The 18,929-nt window shown below is 40.0% G+C and overlaps 1 protein-coding gene across 10 annotated transcripts in view; it reads right to left on the reverse strand.

Annotated features, from left to right (window-relative positions):
* The window catches only part of PRKDC (protein kinase, DNA-activated, catalytic subunit), a 194,553-nt gene that overhangs the window by 60,286 nt on the left and 115,338 nt on the right, over positions 1-18,929 (reverse strand). For 9 of the 10 annotated variants that reach the window (XM_087447719.1, XM_004431149.3, XM_087447717.1 and 6 more), the window contains 13 exons: positions 18,691-18,828; positions 18,352-18,471; positions 15,873-16,016; positions 13,961-14,112; positions 13,240-13,371; positions 11,640-11,751; positions 10,959-11,083; positions 10,726-10,875; positions 9,158-9,331; positions 8,198-8,296; positions 6,966-7,173; positions 4,889-5,078; positions 3,526-3,741 (listed from right to left, as the gene is read on the reverse strand). In XM_087447719.1, the coding sequence (XP_087303845.1) occupies positions 3,526-3,741; positions 4,889-5,078; positions 6,966-7,173; positions 8,198-8,296; positions 9,158-9,331; positions 10,726-10,875; positions 10,959-11,083; positions 11,640-11,751; positions 13,240-13,371; positions 13,961-14,112; positions 15,873-16,016; positions 18,352-18,471; positions 18,691-18,828 (1,960 nt within the window). The remainder of the gene's footprint in view (positions 1-3,525; positions 3,742-4,888; positions 5,079-6,965; positions 7,174-8,197; positions 8,297-9,157; positions 9,332-10,725; positions 10,876-10,958; positions 11,084-11,639; positions 11,752-13,239; positions 13,372-13,960; positions 14,113-15,872; positions 16,017-18,351; positions 18,472-18,690; positions 18,829-18,929) is intronic. The other variant, XM_087447718.1, reaches the window with a different exon arrangement.

Consider the following 18,929-nt stretch of genomic DNA (forward strand, 5'->3'; position numbering starts at 1 on the left):
GAAAGATAATCCAGAAGGATTACCCAGGATAATCTGCTACCCAAGCAACAGGATTCTAAAAAGAGAAAGCTGAGATGAGGAAATCATCAATAAAATCACGCAAGAAAAAATATTCCAGAACTGGGAAATACGAGTTAGCAGTCTGAAAGGGCCCTCCTCATGCCCGGAAAAACTGACTAAAACAGACCTGCACCAAAGGACACTTCTGTGAAACTTCCTAAAACTGGTTTAAAAGAGAAGATCCTACAAGCGTCCACAGAGAAAACATCCAGCTCTTACAAAGGCTCAACCAAGAGAACAACACCAGGTTTCTCAACCTCAACCATGAGGAGTCAGAACCCTGATGAGCTGACCCTCAAACCCTAGAGTGGAATGACCTTTTGGGGGTCAGTGCCAGCAAACGCAACGTATGGGATCAAGGTATCAAAAAAAGCTTACTGCTTCTGACCCCTGTCCTCAGGAAGCTACTTGAGGAGGTGCTCCACCAAAAAGAAAGAAACCAAGGAAGAAGAATCAGATCTAGGAAGGTAAACAGACGCTCATAAGGAGGATGAGGAGGAGGTCTCTAGATGACAGCTGAGCAGAGACCTGGAACGAAGCAGCTCAGAGACTCCAGGAGAAATTTCTTTAAGAAGATGAAACATTTACATGTCGGAACACAGTAAAAGACAACTGTACCACTCAGAGGAAATTTGGTGACAAATACATACAAATCTAAGTATCTAAACCAAAAAAAAATTTTTTTTTTTGGTGAGGAAGATTGGCACTGAGCTAATATCCGTTGCCAATCTTCTTCTTTTTGCACAGGAAGATTGCTGCTGAGCTTACATTTGTGCAGTTTTCCTCTATTTTGTATGTGGGACACCACCACAGCACAGCCTGACGAGCAGTGTGAAGGTCCAGGCCCGGGATGCAAACCCATAAACTCCTGGCTGCTGAAGCAGAGCATGTGAACTTAACCACTATGCCACCGGGCTGGCCCCCCCAAAATGATTATTAATGCCCAGGAAAAATTACTGCACAAAAAACGAAAAATAATCATAGTACCACTCATGGCTCAACCACAAATGATATTTACATAGTCAAAATACGAGGAAACTGAATATGATGAAATCAAGACTAAGATAATTATATCAGAGGAAGAAGGCACAGGAAGAATTCATCATGAGTATGTGTGTGACAGATGGGGGTAAGGGATAAGAGGGAGCCAAATCCTCAATGTCCATACACAAAGCCAAAAGAGAATGACTCATACTGAAAGAAAAAAAGGTAGCAACAACAAAAATACTGTTTGGAGACATGGAAGTAAATACCAAAAACCTGGCTGAAAGGGTGTGAGTGGTTGCACAAGGGATTTGGGAAATGCGTATGGAGGGTTAGCTGTTTCTTCTAACAAGCTTTGGAGAAGTATTTGACTCTAAACTACATGCATGTGTTACTCTGATATAAATAAAGAAAACTGAAATAAAGAATTAAACAAAATAATGGTTGAAAAGTGGTATGTTAAGTTATAATTTCAGGTTTTTAAACTGCGTTCCCTTTCAATGATAAAAATAGTATCATGGTAAGTATTAATTCACTGTATTTTATGAACTTCCACAAGTTCTTGAAAATACACGTGCCCCAAAGAAGACAGAATGTGAAATATTTTAAATCTACAAAGGTACATGGGAAGATCCAAATATATTATTCTAATTCTAATGCTAATAGAACTCTTTCTATGACTGAGTTTTTTCAAATCTATACAGAAAACTTCTAAGGAAAATATTAGGTTTCACCTCTTATCTTCCTTAATTTCTATACACAGTCCCCCAATTCTACCTACATCATCCATGACATTTTTTTCACTCTAAAAATGTAGACAGGGAAAAACTGCGCGACAATTTAAGTTGTAGACAATAACTGCTGTCATCCTCAGCAATTTTCATTTGTTTCTGAGCCTCATCCCCATTCAGTAAAGAAACCGACTAGCCCAGAGTCAGTCACTAGCACTCGCCATAAGCTAACTGAGCTGTACACTGCCTCAAAGGTACACCTCTCTGTAACAACTCGATGGGAGGCTGCACATGCCCGGGGAGTTGAGATGAGCAGGTGTGAAGGGCGAGAGGGACAATTTATAAGCAATGGGAAGGTGATGGTCACTTTGGGACTTAATTTTAACTTCGGGGCTTTCATAATCAAAGTTACAGGAAGGACAGAGAGCACTCTTGGTGGATCACTGGTTTGAAGGAGAAACAGTAGAGAAAGAAGAATGTAAAAGGAAGAAGACTGGTGAGAAGCGCACAAATGTGGAGGAAGAGACAGAGTGAGAGTGGGCTCATTACCCTCCCTCAAACTCAGAGTTCTGAGCAAAAAAAAGGCCATTTTACCTCTCCATACTAAATTTAGAGAATTGTGTATGGCCACAGATTTGTGACGTGAAAGTGTCAAAATAGTGGTTGGGAGTAAGGAAAGTATCTTGTGTGTGTTTTTTAGTTCCTACAATTAAGTAAAAAGGAATTTACCCTAGCTCCTAATTTTACTTCTATACATCTAAATTCATATGTTGGCATTTCCCCAGGGTTCTGTCTTGGGACCTTTTCTCTCTTCATATTTTCTTCCTCTGTGCTTTCACTCACTCTCAGAGTTGCATTTCTCATCAAGAGCTAACTCCAAACGGACCTCTACCCCAGCCCTCTCAGCAGCTGAGTCTGCGAGCTCTGCCAGCACTTTCCACTCAGCCCTCTGGCATCTCACCCCACCTTCTTCCTGCCTTGACCCTGGGTCAGGGTGTGGTTGCCTTGACCTCCGCATCCCAGTCCTCCTCAGGTACTCCACAGGAACCTCCCCAAGAGGTCATTCAGAGACCTTGTGCCTGTCTCGGCTCAGTTCATTACCTAAAGCTCTGGTTCCTTCCTAAAGCCACAGCCCCACACCCTCAAGCCTGTCTTCTCAGCATTCTTTACCTTTGCTCTCAGCATTTGATTGGACTGCTACAGGGCTTGCTACCGAGTTGGCTCTCAAATAAACACTGGCTGAGCTGATCTGAGTCCCTTCCACCTCCCAAACACATTCCACACTTCTCCATCTCTGTCCTTGTCCATCCTCTCTTCCCACGTCCATCCTCTCTTCCCACATCCCAATCCCCCAAGGCTAGTCTCAAAGGCCACCTCCTCCACCAAGTCCTTCCTGACACTCACTCCATTCTCTAACTGAATTTAAACTCTCTCTCTTTGAGACTTAGCTTACTAATTCTGCCTCATCACGTGATCACCTACCTATTGCCTTACCGATCCGTAATATTCCGGAAAGTCACTAAATGAACAGATTGAGTCCAATTTATTCAAAGGCTTGTCTGGAGCATCTAAAACTATGCTTTCAACATGGGAAGTGCCCAGACAACATTTACTGAATTAAATTTTAATGGGCTTCATTACAGGTTACAAGGAAATGTGAATACAGTCAGAAATGTGCTTTCTTTATCTAAGCCTCTGCATTAACTTAGAGGGTAGGTCATTTTAAACACATTTCACAATCTTACTTTACCTTTCGCTTTGTTATCCACCTCATCCCCTGGGAGGCCCAGCCTTTTTTTCCCAAAATCAGGTCCCACTGACTTCAAGGGTGCTCTCTGTGATTTTTCACTCCTTTTGTGGGCAAACAGCAAGGAGGAAGACAAGGAATCAGATGAGGAGGAGACTGTATAATCCACCAGTGGGTCAATACTGCTCCCAGTCAGCCAGTTAAAAGAGCTTCTTCCATCTGCAAACAGGCATGACCAGAGCATGTCACAGCACGCCCAGCACTGCACAGTGCTGCCCAGCCCACACCCCACTGCCGCTGCATGCGGGGCAGCACCACCTGCCAGAACCCTGCGTGAGAGAAGGGGCACATCATCCTGCGGCACCTGGGGCCTGTCGTGCTCACTTGCGACAGTGACTGGGGACAGCTCCTCCTGGGAGACAGCCATGCCACAGCAGAAAGACACTGGGTGGAGGCTCCATCAGGTCACCACTGGGCGCCCCAAGGCAGCTCAGGCATCCAAGCCTCAGTGTCCTCATGCATAAAATGAAAACACATCCCTGCTCCTTCAAGCCACTGTGAGCATGGCAGGAATGACGCTTTGTGTCTACTGTAAGATACTCAGACCCATGACTTCCAATACCAGTGTCATAAAACTTCCAACGTAATTACTCAAGTTAGTCCTACTCCTAAACATAAAAAAATTTGTATAAAGGAAAAACGTTGAAATGTTTATATAGAATGTAGATATTTTACTCTACAACTTATAGTTTGATGATCAAAGGAAACAGCTGGATTATCTGAGAAAGTAAAGTTTAATAAACTATAAACATAGTAAATGAATTTGTTTTAGCTCTACTTTGCTTTTGAGATAAGTGGTTTTAAATTTGATGCACTAAACAGATTTTTATGGAGAAAACCAAACCAAAACATACATGTATGAAACTTTTCCTATTTTTTCCAGTCAGAAATAAGCCTTTTCTCCTTTTTTTAAAAATTGTGGTAAAATATATATAACATCAAATTGACTATTTTAACCATTTTTAAGTGTACAGCTCTGTGGCATCAAGTTCATTACACTCATCCATCTCTAGAACTTTTCCATCTTCTCAAACTGAAACTCCACAGGCATTAAACACTAACTCCCCATTGCTCCCTTCTCCAGCCCCTGGAACCCATCCTTGTACCATCTGTCTCTAAGAACTTGACTACTCTAGGACCTCAATACTTTTCTCCTTTGAGTGACATATCTTTTTGGCGGTTCTTATGCCTTTTTTCTGTTATCTTTTCACTTCTCTTACAAACGGCCAATGTTCTTGCAGTAGAAGACACTTCCACAAGTGAAAGTGCCTTGTGTACAGCAGCAGGCATTTAGGTTGACGGTTACCTGTATTTTGTGTAGGTGTGAAATCATACTGCTGTTGGGTAGCCCGTATCTGCCCAGTCATGACCCCTCGAGCTGAGAAGGATCCTTCCTGGGTCCGAGTCTGCAGAGCACTTTGGGACGCCTGAGTCTCAATAAACATTGGAGTGAGAACAGTACTTCGGAAACGCCAGTCAGAATCAATAGTATATTCCTGCACGTGAGAAAGGTTCAAATGAAATAATGGGCCTTCCTTAGCAACACTGAAATATTTTATTTAAAATCCAGTGGCGGGCCGGCCCTGTGGCTTGGTGGTTAAGTGCGCGCGCTGCGATGCTGGTGGCCCGGGTTCGGATCCCGGGTGCGCATCGAGGCACCACTTCTCCGTTCATCCTGAGGCCGAGTCCCGCATGCAGCAACTAGAAGGATGTGCAGCTACGGCATACAGCTATCCACTGGGGCTTTGGGGGGAAAAATAAAATAAATAAAATCTTTAAAATCCAGTGGCACTATCAGCAAATATGTACCATAATTTCATGTTTCTCAGTAGAAGCAGCTGAAGAAGAACTTTTTGAAATTTAAAAGTTTTAACTAAATAATTATTTGCCAACTAGAAAAACTAATTAGAACTGGGGGAGAAAAACTATTTTTCTACTCCTTAATACTCTTCATTAAAAGGCTTAATGCCGTACTCAATAATGGCACCACAACAGAACTGCAACAAGTTAAATGACTCAACTCCTTCCTAAGTACTCACCAGGCGCCTACTGTGAAAGATACTGGAAATATAAGTGAGAGCAGAACAGAGTCAGGCTCTGCTGCCCAGGAGCTCAGGCAGAGGTGAAGCGAGCTCGCTTGTCAATGTGTAAATCATCACAGTTGTTGAGGCTGCCAGGAGAAGGTACAAACTCAGCATCTACTGAGTGGATGGGAGGAGTGAGGGGAGGGGAAGAAGGCATTCTGGAGAGAGAAAAGTCTAAGTGGAGGCTAACAGGATAAGATGTGTGAGCCAGGAGAAGGGAATGTGGGCGGAGGAGAGTGAAACAAACGTGAATGTTTCTGAAAGGAATGTATGAGGATTCCCAGTAAAGTAAGAAAAAGCCAGTATTACTAATTATCAGGAAAATGCAAACAAAAACCACATTGGGATATCACCTCACACCTGTTAGAACAGCCATCAGCAAATAGACAAGAAATAACAAGTGTTGGCGAGGGTGTAGAGAAAAGGAACCCTCGTGCACTGTTGGTGGGAATGTATATTGGTGCAGCCGCTATGGAAAACAGTGTGGAGGTTCCTCAAAAAATTAAAATAGATCTACCATATGACCCAGCAATTCCACTTCTGGGTATTTATCTGAAAGAAATAAAAATACTAATTTGAAAATATATCTGCAACCCCATATTCATCGCCCCATTATTCACAATAGCCAAGACATGGAAACAACCTAAATGTCCATCCATGGATGAATGCATAAAGAAGATGTGGTGTATATATAATGAAATGCTATTCAGCCATAAAAAAGAATGAAATCTTACCATTTGCAACAAGGGTGGACCTTGAGGGTATTATACTAAGTGAAATAAGTCAGACAGAGATAAGAGACAGAGAGACAAATACGATCTCAATTATACATGGAATCTGAAGAGAAAAACAAAACCCAAACTCATAGATATGGAGAACAGATTACAGATTGGTGGTTGCCCGAGGTGGGGAATATGAGGGGTGAAATGGGTGAAGGAGGGCAAAGGTACGAACTTCCAGTTACAAAATAAGTCAGTCATTGGGAAGTAATGTACAGCATGGTGACGACAGTTAATAATACTGTATTGTATATTTGAAAGTTGCTAAGAGAGTAAATCTTATAAGTTCTCATCACAAGAAAAAAAACATTTGTAACTGTGTGTTAACTAGACTTAGTGTGGTGATGATTTCACAATATATACAAATATTGAATCACTATGTTATACACCTGAAACTACTATAATGTTATATGTCAGTTATATCTCAATTTAAAAAAAAAGCCAGTTTAACCCTGTTAGAAAATGTTTGTTGACAGACAGGGAAAACTTGTAAATCTTATTACAGGGACAAGCACTTTACCTGAAATTCACATTCTGACAGAGGATGCTCAAACACAGGGTTTGGATAATCTGGGCTCATGCTGGTCATTTCAAGCAGAAAATTTGTTGCTAAACTTAAAAAGTGTGCTTCTATCTTAGGAGAATATAAGGAATTTAGTGCCAACAATCGGTCCAAGGTATTTGAAGGTAACCTAGTTTCATGGCTCCAGAAATTTCGAATAATTAATCTGAAAAGCAAAGAAGAAAGAAGCAAATTGCTCAGATATTGGCAAATGAGAGAATGCCATACACTTCGTGTCACATGGAGAAGGTACAGTTTTTCATCTAACAGAGGGAAACCACATTCAAAATTGTATAAAGAGTATAATTTGAGTTAATGAACAATCATACGCATTGAAGAAAGGGAATATTCCAAAACTTAAGCATATTTAACAAGAGGTGAGAAACTAGGTGATTTTATTCTCATCTCTATTACCAGGGAAGGTTTCAATGATGAGTACATAATATTAACTATTTTGAAACCTGAAAGAACATGTTACAAAATTACATATAAGCCTTCACTGCCTTACTAAAACAATTAACTCCAAAAGTTAGTGCCATAAAATATTCAAAAATTAAAGTAGTTAAAAACCAGATTAGGCTTTATAATTTATGAATGCTTATGAAATCCAAATACAAGTTTTAAAAGCTCAATGAATTTAAAATTGCAGCAGAATGGAAAATTACTTGAGATACAGACTCATACAAAAAGTTTATGCCCCTTCTCATAGAATTAGAACTGAAGAAAACACTCATATAACTGACTTAGGGTAGGCGTTTTAGAGAACCATCAGCATTCATACTGCCATATGTAATTCATACAGTTTCTCCTTTTCCTAAGGTTTCAAACTTCTCATTCAATATTAATATGAATAGTGTGATCTCAACTATTTGAGTTAAATGGGAAACATAATAATTGTCATTACAGATTTTCTTTTCATTTTGAAACACTTTAATTCCCTGCATTAGCAGAGAAAGCTTTATTCATACCACTTTTTCAAGAGTTTATATTAAAGTAACTTGTCAGGGTTTTTAAGTCTTAATATGATTCAAAATATATTTTTATTAAACATTATAAATGCAAGAGGCCGAGAAAATGCTAATACTGCAAATACATTTCTAAAACTGCTGAAAAATACTCTATATTAGTCTAGAAAGAAATACCCCTAAATCTATTTGTCCTGGCCCAATTATTCCAGGAGGAACACATACTGAAGCCCAGAGTTCTCATCGATCAATCCTTGAATCAACACATCTTTTGCCAACTTAAATATTTCCTGGGAGTCATCATCTGCTTGACTTTCTGGATCTCTGAGAAAAATGACAAAACATAAAATCCATCACTTTTATTCAACCCCAATAATACTGTTCAGAATTAAAGTTAAAAAATCTGCCTTTTCCCATGGAACTTTAACTTCCAAAGTCGCAGCAGAACCCACTCTCACACGTATGTACCCTGACACCTTCCTTCAGTGCCTCTGCAAGCCCACCCGAGTGGCTGTCATCACCCCCTCGCACTGTGATGGGGCTCTCATGCACAGGAGAGGCGGTGCAAGGTGGGAGCAGGGCTGCAGAGGGGCCCTGGGAGCACTAACAGGCCCTAGGAGGGCCCAGCCATGGGAAGTGGTATGACGGCGGTCCTGAAGGATGGAGATATCCCGGCCGAGTTCATTTCCTTAATCTTGTCGGATCTTAAATGGATAACTACGAAAACATATTTTATAAAACAGGACACTTACACACTTTCAACTCAAGCAATAATTTCATGCTCTGAATATTTCCCACACATACGTAAAGTGAGTCAAAAGAAGGATTCATTTCAATATACTAAAATAAACATTTTAATTATCATTAGTTTAAAAATTTTTTATTATTTATTATAATCTGTTCCAGATTGCTAAAGACACCCAAATGATCTCTTAAAAAAAGTAATAGCGGGGTCAACCCGGTGGTGTAGTGGTTAAGTTCACACCCTCCACTTCAGTGACCCAGGGGTCACAGGTTCAGATACTGGGTGTGGACCTGCGCCCCGCTCATTAAGCCATGCTGTGGCAGGTGTCCCACATAAAATAGAGGAAAATGAGCACAGATGGTAGCTCAGGGCCAATCTTCCTCACCAAAAAAAAAAAAAAAAAAAAAAAAAGTAATATAAAATGTCAATGTAGAGCTTACCGGTAATTGTCATGAATCCACATGAGAATATTATACATTTGTTCCCTACACACTGGAGAAGGATGAGAAATGAATTCTACAACAGGATTCAGAAGTTCTCGAAGTTCTACTGGTTTCAATTTTGCCATCATCTTATAAATAATGTCCAAACACACTTTTTGTCTTTCATCATCTCTATAATGACAGATTTTTTTAAAAACACACAAATTTAGCAATTTTTATTATTATATTTTCAGACCTGACAGGTAACTTTTTCTTCTTTGTGCTGTTCTGTATTTCAAAATTTGTTATAATAGATAATACTACACTTATATAAAAATAACATTCTTTTTTTTTTTATAATTTTATTTATTTATTTATTTATTTTTCCCCCAAAGCCCCAGTAGATAGTTGTATGTCATAGCTGCACATCCTTCTAGTTGCCGTATGTGGGATGCGGCCTCAGCATGGCCGGAGAAGCGGTATGTCGGTGCGTGCCCGGGATCCGAACCCGGGCCGCCAGCAGCGGAGCACGCGCACTTAACCGCTAAGCCATGGGGCCGGCCCCAAAATAACATTCTTAAAAATAATTATCATGGGCTAGATTATTAAAAATAAACAAATTAATTTAATGTGGTATCCTGGAATAGAAAACGAACATATAAAGTCTAGTTTAGTTAACAGTAATATACTGTTAATTTCTTACTTTTGACAAACATACATCGATTATGTAAGATTGGAAATTGGGTCAAGGGTGTGCGGGAACTCTGTGTGCTATCTTTTAACTTCTCTGAAAATATAAGACTATTCAAAAATAAAAAGTTTATTTTTTAAAAAACTGAAAATGTCATGCAAAATAACCTAACATAAAGGACTTCATGACTTAAAAAAATGATTTCAAGTGTCAGGCCACCTGGCACGTCATACAGCAGGGTTAAGTGTGGGCTGGGTCCCGAATGAGGTGCACACCTATCTCCTCGTGTACCTTCTCCTCCTTCAAGCGACCAGCTCAGTGCCTTGTACACAGTAGACACTCAGTAAAGGATTAATGAAGGATATTAGAACACAACGACATAAATTCTTTCTTACTGGCATATAAATTCTTTCTTACTGGCATATAAATTCTTTCTTACTGGCATACTACATATTTATCAATAATTTATTACATGTAAAAAATATGTATACAGACAAGACTAAAAAGAGTACAGAGAAATAAAAATATTATAAGTGATCAACAGCAACCTCTTTTAATATTTACTTTAATAGTACACTGCAATTTTGAAAATAAATGCACAATTTTAACAAATCATGGAAGCCTCTTACTTGCAAAATAGATACAGAACTCAAAACCAGGCATTTTAAATCTGAAAAGAGCCTTAAACAATCCCTAAGGTGTGGCCTCTCCAAGGTGCCAGGTCTGAGGAGGCAGAAGGGCCAGGCCCACCACCTTTTTTTCTCAGATTCAAACTTCACAGATACGCATTTCATGAAAAGCTACAAGTTTTTTCTGAGTTGGAGGAGACAGCTGAACAAATGAACAGTTTATGAGCCAGCTGCATCCAAGAACCTGGGGCTAGTTTCCCACTCACCTATGTCTCATGACTTGAATGAAATCCTTGCTCTTTAACTGTAAGTACAGATCTGTTATTTCCTCTGCACGACACAGCACCACCTCCAGACAGAGAGTCTTCATCACGCCATGAAATTTCGGGAGCAGGAAGAACACGGTGTTCATAAACCTAAGCAGTGGACAAGGCCAGTGAGTGGGAGGAGTCGCAGGCGCTCTCCAGGCACAGGACACTCACCACAACTGACACCCTACCTGTCGGCAAGAGGAGGGAAGTTCTTCACAGCTTTGTTCAAGCACACGATAAATTTGTCCTCCATCGTATTCTGATGTTGTTTCAACTGTTTTATGACCAGTTCACACACGGACTCCTTCAGTATCTAAAAAATTAAGTTTCTTTTCAAATACAGAAAGGTGAAAACACGTTAAGTACTGAAAACAGGTTTATCTTGAATAGTTAAGTGAACCCAAGGAAGGTGTTCAGCGTTGTCATCGACAACAGTGTTCACCAGGTGAAGTGCCAGGAGTGACGCAGGTCTGCATTACCCACCGGGGCCCTGGGCCTGGAGTTCAGGTTGCCAGGCCACGGTCGTGCGTGTTCTGTGCTATTACACTGGCAGCCTCTGGCTCACGCTTCCTTCTCACACCAAAACACTGGCAGCAATGGTTGGAGAAGATGAATTAAAATCAGTGACTAAATACTATTTAAGATACATTTTATGATGAAGTATTCACATCTCTGATCAAATATTCACACAAACCAGAATCATATGTCCTCTTTAAAAAAAACTAAGGCCTGTATACAGTAGGAAAGAGAGTAAAATATTAATACAGAATGCCCACTTTGGTTTCTTATAGTATAGAGGATATAAGTACCAAGTGTTCTAATAAATCAAAATCGAAAAAGAAGCATTTAAGATTGCACAACACACTCACATTCTCTCTCTCAGTAACATATCGAAGAGTAAGTCCTAGAACTTCTGCCGCTGCCGCATAAACCTCTTTATATTTTACAAAGGACATGTTATTGACCAAAGCTTGAAAGTACCTAAAACAAATATAGAAAATAAATATGCATAAAATAATCCATTCTGTTGTTGGACATTAAAATATAATAATTTTACTCCTTATGCCGTGTTAATAGCACATGTTGAGAAAATATGAAACCTAAAACATAATCCAAATTATTTGTGTGAATACATATGTGAAGATGTACTTAAGGCTCTGACACTGACCAGGAAGGCACAGGAAAGTCCACAGTTAAATCACACAGGACTTGCTGTAGTTAAAGCAAAACACAATGCTCGATACTATAAAAACTGCAGTGAAAAGAAGCTGTCATCTCAGATTAGGACTGACTGACTCCCTTTTAAAGCCATGTATTGTGACAGGAGAAGGGCAATGACATGACGAGAAAGAATGAGGAGTGCAGTGCTCCCAGACTTCACAGGCCACACAACATTAACTTCAGCCCACAGTGGCTCTATGAGGTTGTCATAGGGGAAACCAAAGCTCGAAAAAGTCACTTGTCTAAAAGTAAACTATTTCCCACTGAATGTGTGTTGAGCCACAAAATGTCTATGATACCAGGCAACTAGTGTGTAACTGGTGACTGGGGAGGCTAACCCAGGAACACCAACCAGAGTGAGACACTACCAAAAAGAAGGGAAAAGCTTGCCATGGACATGCTGAAATCCATAAAGGAACCGTGATGTGAACACTGACTTTTCAAAAGCCTCAAACAGTAGGAAAAAGAAGTGCCTTTTTGCAATGTTATAAAATTATCTTACTGAAGCCCCTCCCCTTCACAGTTGCGCTGGGGGCCCCCCCCACGTGAAGGCTCATGACAGAGGGGCAGTGTGGCTGCAGCCACCACAGCAAGCACAGGGACAGGCAGCACAGCCCGGGGCATCCCCTTGCACGTTCAGAGATCCTAGAGGGAACGGTTTCAGAGTTCATGTGCATTCAAGGGTAAACGCTGAAAATGTCAGTTTAGAAAATAAGAAAGAAAATAGCTAATACTTCTTATCTGCCAAAATGTATATGAGAAAATTACACTAATTTTTAAAAATTTACTTTCTTCATTCACTCCATTAACATATGTCTTCTCCAAATCATCTCTAAACCCAACTATCTAAATTGAAGTAGAAATATATATATTATCTTTTTTGTGGTGAAGATGATTAGCCCTGAGCTAACGTCTGTTGCCAATCTTTCTCTTTTTGCTGAGGAAGATTGGCCCTGAGCTAGCATCTGTGCCCATCTTCCTCTATTTTATGCGGGACGCCACCACACCATGGCTTGATAAGTGGTGCACAGGTTCGCACCCGGGATCCAAACCCGCGAACCCTGGACTGCCGAAGCGGAGCGCACGCACTTAACCACTATGCCACCGGGCCAGCCCCAAGGCAGAAACATTTTTAACATGGGTTCTGGTCCTTAAATTTATCAAAATTAAACCATACTCCAGTCTGTCAATCCAATTCAGGTATACTTTAACCTAAAAAAGAATCAAAGCAAAAACTATGATACTTACTTTATGCTCTCTATGCCACATTTTGGGTCATAGGGAGGCAAGTTATTGGCCATTACAATACCTAATAATTGAATTCCTACTGAATTGTCTTTAGAATTAGGATCTTTACTGGAAAATTTTTCAAATATTAACCTGAAACATAAGCATAAAGGAAAAATATATATTGTCATATAAGAAGAAGCAAGAAAACAAATATAAAATTTTCTACAGCTAATTTTCAGGGTAAGAAATACTTTTTCTTTTCCCACATCTAACATCCCTGTTGCTAATGCCTTCTTTGTTTGCATCCAGGTTATTCTAGCTTTGGAACATAGGCAGTTCTATATTTCTTATAATCTAATTATTTGCCTAAATTCTCCCTTAGTTGATAGTAAAACCTTTTGAAAGTTTTAGTTTGCCTTAGGCTATGCTAAAAGGATTCAAATAAAAGTCCTACAATCTACAGCCCGCGTGCACAGTGTGGGGGAAAAGCCAGAGGTTGGGTTGAGAGATGTAGCAGGGGCCACCTGGAGGCGATGGCCTGCCCAGAGGTGCTTCCAGTGTCAAACTTTGGAGGCTGTGATTATATTAATAGCAATATTATACCCTTATAAATGGATTCTATTTCAAATTATATTCCTCCTATCATTTCAAGCAATTAAATTTCTCTGTCATCATCATTTACAAGATGCTACCTTTAAAAAATTTCTAAACAATATTGCAAAATATAGTAAATTTATACCTGTAAGGGATGGATAAACAATCCTTCCAGCATTCAACAAGAGTTTTTATAATTTCGAGATTATGTCTAAACACAGCTCTTTTTTGATGAAAAACGTGTTTCATTAGGAAATGAAGCAATCGATTTGCTAACACTTCATCTTTAGGGACCCCCTGAAAAGGTATACAAATTCTTTATTAATATGTAGCATTCCCTTTGGGAAAAGCATTTTTAATCCAAAAGTCCATTTATAAAAGAAGTCTGGCATTCTACTGAAGAGGCTAGCTCCTGATTAAAAACCTATCTGTGATTTTTCAGGTCCAAACACAGGCAATTACAAAGGCTTTACGTGAAAGGCCCCAGGGGGAAGCTGTCTTCCCCACAGCAGATGTGGAACATAGCCTGCGTACTCAAAGAGCAGTTGTAGTCACACTCTCAGGCCCCCTGACTGGTCCTGCTCTTTCACATATTTGCATTCCCAGCCCAGGCGCCTTCATTGCTAGGTCTCTTTATCCTCTTCAGGTACCTCTGCCGAAACCTCCTTAAGGAGGAGGGGGAAGGGGAACTCCGAAGACACTGTTCCCTACTCTGACTCAGCACCCAGTGCTTTTCGACTCCTAGCCCTTCCCTCTCACGCACCTCCCAACTCCAAGGTCCCATAAAACTGCTGGAGCCTTTAATCTGGGGCTCCCTCTACAGAGAGAGGACCCTCAGATAGTGCTGATCCACCTGACCCTTGACCAGTACACTGTTCCATGGAGGAAAATGGGACAAGGGAGTTAGCGTTTCCTCTGGTTTTAGCCTCTTGCTTATACTATTGCAATGAATAATTAAAGGCTTCATTGTGACTTTCATTTTGGCTCACTGTTGGTTTAAGTGGCTATTCCAACACCTACTGGTTCAGCTCTCTCAAGCTCAGCTGAGTTCCTGACATCTAAATCAACCTTTTCCAATGGTTCCTAAGTTAAACTAATCACTCTCTTAATTTTTTCATGTTATTAAGCAGACTACAAATTATTTTATCACATTAAAGCTAAGAAACTGAAATTTAGTTTACTATGAAATGAGATAAGACACCCAGACACAAATACATGTAAAAGCTATATGTACATATATTATGTTTAATAAGGACTGTTCCTAGGATATCCTTACAATGAAAACTTTTGTACATTATCAGCGCCAGTGTTTTTATATAATTTTATTTATTTATTTTTTCCCCCAAAGCCCCAGTAGATAGTTGTATGTCATAGCCGCACATCCTTCTAGTTGCTGTATGTGGGACGCGGCCTCAGCATGGCCGGAGAAGCGGTGCGTCAGTGCGCACCCGGGATCGAACCTGGGCTGCCAGCAGCGGAGCACGCACACTCAACCGCTAAGCCACAGGGCCGGCCCTGCGCCAGTGTTTTTAAATGAACGGGCAAAGCTCTAACACACAAGGGGATTTACTGGTGAATGCCACAAGCGTGCCTCACTACAGCACAGCATCCTTCGCCTGGCAGTCACTTGTCTAGCAACCTCTACCATTATGGATCACAGTCGATACTTGGGAAGTACATAAGCGCAAAACAGATGTCAAAAAATCCAGGGGCTTCAGTCACAGCAGAAGTTTTCAGAATCTCACATTCAGGGGCTATTGACATTTATTTTACACGTAATTTTAATAAACCAATTATCTAGTTTCCAAGCTCCAAGAAAGTGAAAGCAACAAACATCTGATAGCAAGGTGATAAAATAAAAAGCAAGGTGAGAGGAATTATCAAAAGCAGACAAAAGCAGCACAAGCCCATTCAGTGAAGCACCACAGCAACATGACAATTAATGCTAAAAATGATGACAAGTCATGGAGAGGACCCAGAATTCTTTGTCATATGCTCTATTTAAGTATCAGTAAAAGGCTGATATACTACTACATAAAGGATTTATCCATTCTTACTATAGGAGCAGCTAATCCTGTCCATGAAAGAATAGTAACCACTATCTCAACCACCATATAGTGAATTCCTTCTCCTCCGCTGTTTCCAGAAACAACCAGCTGCAGCAAGGGGCTAAGCCAGTACTTTGCATAAGGGCGAAAGACCTAGAAGAGAATTTAAAAATCAAAGAATTGTTTTGAATACCCAAAATATTAATTCAGAAATATATCCTCTATCAGTTAAAATTTTATATTATGACTTGACCTAAATCCAAAACAGATGTAAATTCCAACAAAAATCCCACTTAATCAGATGAAATTCTGTTGAATTCTCTCCTCATGGGCCCCTGAAACCACAATTCAATGGAAACAGACTTAATACTGACCTCTTCTTTGCTTAAAATCTTTCTGATATAACTATGCACATAGAAATAAAAATAAAAATATTTTGCATCAACCTCGAACCATTTGACTAATACGCATCTCTAGGCAAATACAAAGGGTGTATGAAAAATGAAAATCTAAAAACTAAGTAGGTGTATGTGGCTAATTTTTTTTCATTTCTTCCTATATTATAAAGTCATTCTGTTATAGACTTCATATGTCCAAGATCTCTGAAATCTAATAAAATGTATCCACTTATTTTAGAAATTGCAAGAGAACGTTAATTTGATGTAAAAGAACAGACTAAAGTATAATTCAAGCTGTCTTCCTAACGATTGCCACCCTTTTTTTCCAAATGTTTTCTCAGGGATTTCTCATCTACTCACAGCTTAAATCTGTGTGGTCTCAAATCTTTTTTGATCATGCACTCCACAAGTAAAAAAATTTGGAACACTCTCCATGTATGTCTATTGGTTTATTTATAAATGATAAATACAAACTTCTTTATTATATTATTAAACTATAACAAATAGATAAATTTAAAGGTTGAAATTTTTAAAATAAATGTAAATACAAGTTCTACTGTTTTCTTCCCTAAGACAATGGACTGTCTCAAACATCTCCTTTTGGAAACCACTGCCCTGATCATCCCCGAGCTCGAGATACACACGCCGCTCCAGGGACATCTCTCAGTGTCGTCTCAGAGGCACCTGACATCCACACATGTGAACACAATTCAGCACACTTCCTTGTCAACCCACCTAGCCTAGCAAGAAACCATCCAAAAACCAGATACCAGCTCCTTTTTTGGTAGCTATCAAGTCAGTACTTACAGGAACATGAGCTAGAAATCACATGTGAACCCTGAGTGTTATGGGATGAACTGTGCCCCCAAAAATGATATTGAAATTCTAATTTCTAGTATCTGTAAATGCGACCTTATTTAGAAATGTGGTCTTTGAAGATTATCAAGTTAAGAGAGGTAATTAGGGTGGGCCTTAATCCAATAACAGTGTCCTTATTAGTAGCGGAAATTTGTATCTATTGAGACAGATGCAGAGTGGGAAGACAAAGTGAAGCCTCCAGGAGCACACCACTGACATGCCAAAAACTGCCTGAGGCCACTACAGGCTGGGAGAGGCCTGGAACAGATCTCCTTCACAGCCCTCGGAAGGAATCAACACCTTGATCTCAGCATTCTGGCTCTCAGAAGGCTGAGACGGTAAGTTTCTGTTGTTTAAGCCATCCATTTTGTGGTACTTTGTTATGGCAGCCCCAGGAGCTAGCAATCAAGTCTGACTGAGGAACACAGGCCCTGCTGTAGTCCCAGGTGGGCCCTCTCAACCATCTCTCAACAGCCTCCTGGCCTTTGGCTCATGTTTGCAGGGCTGCCTAGAAGGACTTCCTCTGGGGCAAAGTGGATTACGTCACTCCTCCACGTAGTACCCATCACTGCTCCCTACTCCTCAACAACTGAGTCAGATCCTTTGTACAGACGCCAGCGGCCTGGCGCCAGCTCCCCGGCCCCTGCATTTACAGCCACGCTACTCACACCTCTCCTTTGGACCACGTGCCCAGAGCCTGTGCCATCAGTGTGGATGTGCTGGACCCTCTCGGGGCCACCTCTGCTCACAGTGCTCCTTCTACGCAGAACGTCAACTCCCACTACACTTTACAACACTCGGCTCAAGACCCCTCTTGAAAATCTGCCCTAACTCCCACTGGTGGAAAAGGCCCCTCCCTGACGAGGTGCTGTATGTAGACCAACTGATACATTCAGCAATTCTAAAAGAGTCAGTTATTTTTCATATAGAGTTAACAGGAATATTTTCACTACTTTGTTACTATAAACCAAGAAGGCTGGCAGCCATAAGGAAGTTGCCAACACATGTACTTTATACAGAGATCACTTCTAACTCAATAGAAGTTAATTTGTATGTTTTAGAAGAAATGATAATAGAGTGATGTTGAACAAATAAATAAATATGGTTGGCTAATCTATTCAGAGAAAAAAAATGTCATGCTCTGGCCCTTTACATCTTTCTTTGTTGTGGTTTTTTTTTAAGTAGATGCATATAATTCCAAAGAATTTTTAAAGAAATAATAAATTACTTACTTCTTCTGTGTTAATAAGAAGCTTGGCTAAGAAGAGACGGATATTCAACGATACCGATGGATTTGCCAGTTTGTCATGAAGAAATTTCATCCAAGGAGGAAGATTTCTTGGCACTGAACCCTGAAATGACACACTCAAAATTACCTTAAAAAGTGGAATAAAATAACTTCATTATTTGATATTATGAGAGAACAATGACAAAGTAAGACATTAGTAACAAAAAAATCATGTTTATTTGATACGGAATTTGGTATAGTCTTCAATATTAAATGTTCATTCTTAATATGATGCCAATAAATAGAATTAAGTGAGATAATATAAGATTAGCAGAAAAAAGACCTGTTCTTCTTTAGGGAGGATCTGATTTCTCTGCATGTGCTTAATCAGGGCTGTCATGGTTGCCATACATTCGTGTTGATTGAGTTCATCCATCTCTAACTCCAGGATATCATCTTGGATCGTGGGGTCTTGACGTTTCTAGGAAAAGGGAAGAATCCAGTGATGCACAGTACACTGTTAAAATTTCCGGGTACATGACATTCTGATTTTTTGGCCAATATCATGAAACACACACTTAG

This window comes from Ceratotherium simum, chromosome 23 (assembly GCF_057802395.1).
Source record: "Ceratotherium simum simum isolate JZ-2026a chromosome 23, ASM5780239v1, whole genome shotgun sequence".
Lineage (NCBI taxonomy): Eukaryota > Metazoa > Chordata > Mammalia > Perissodactyla > Rhinocerotidae > Ceratotherium > Ceratotherium simum.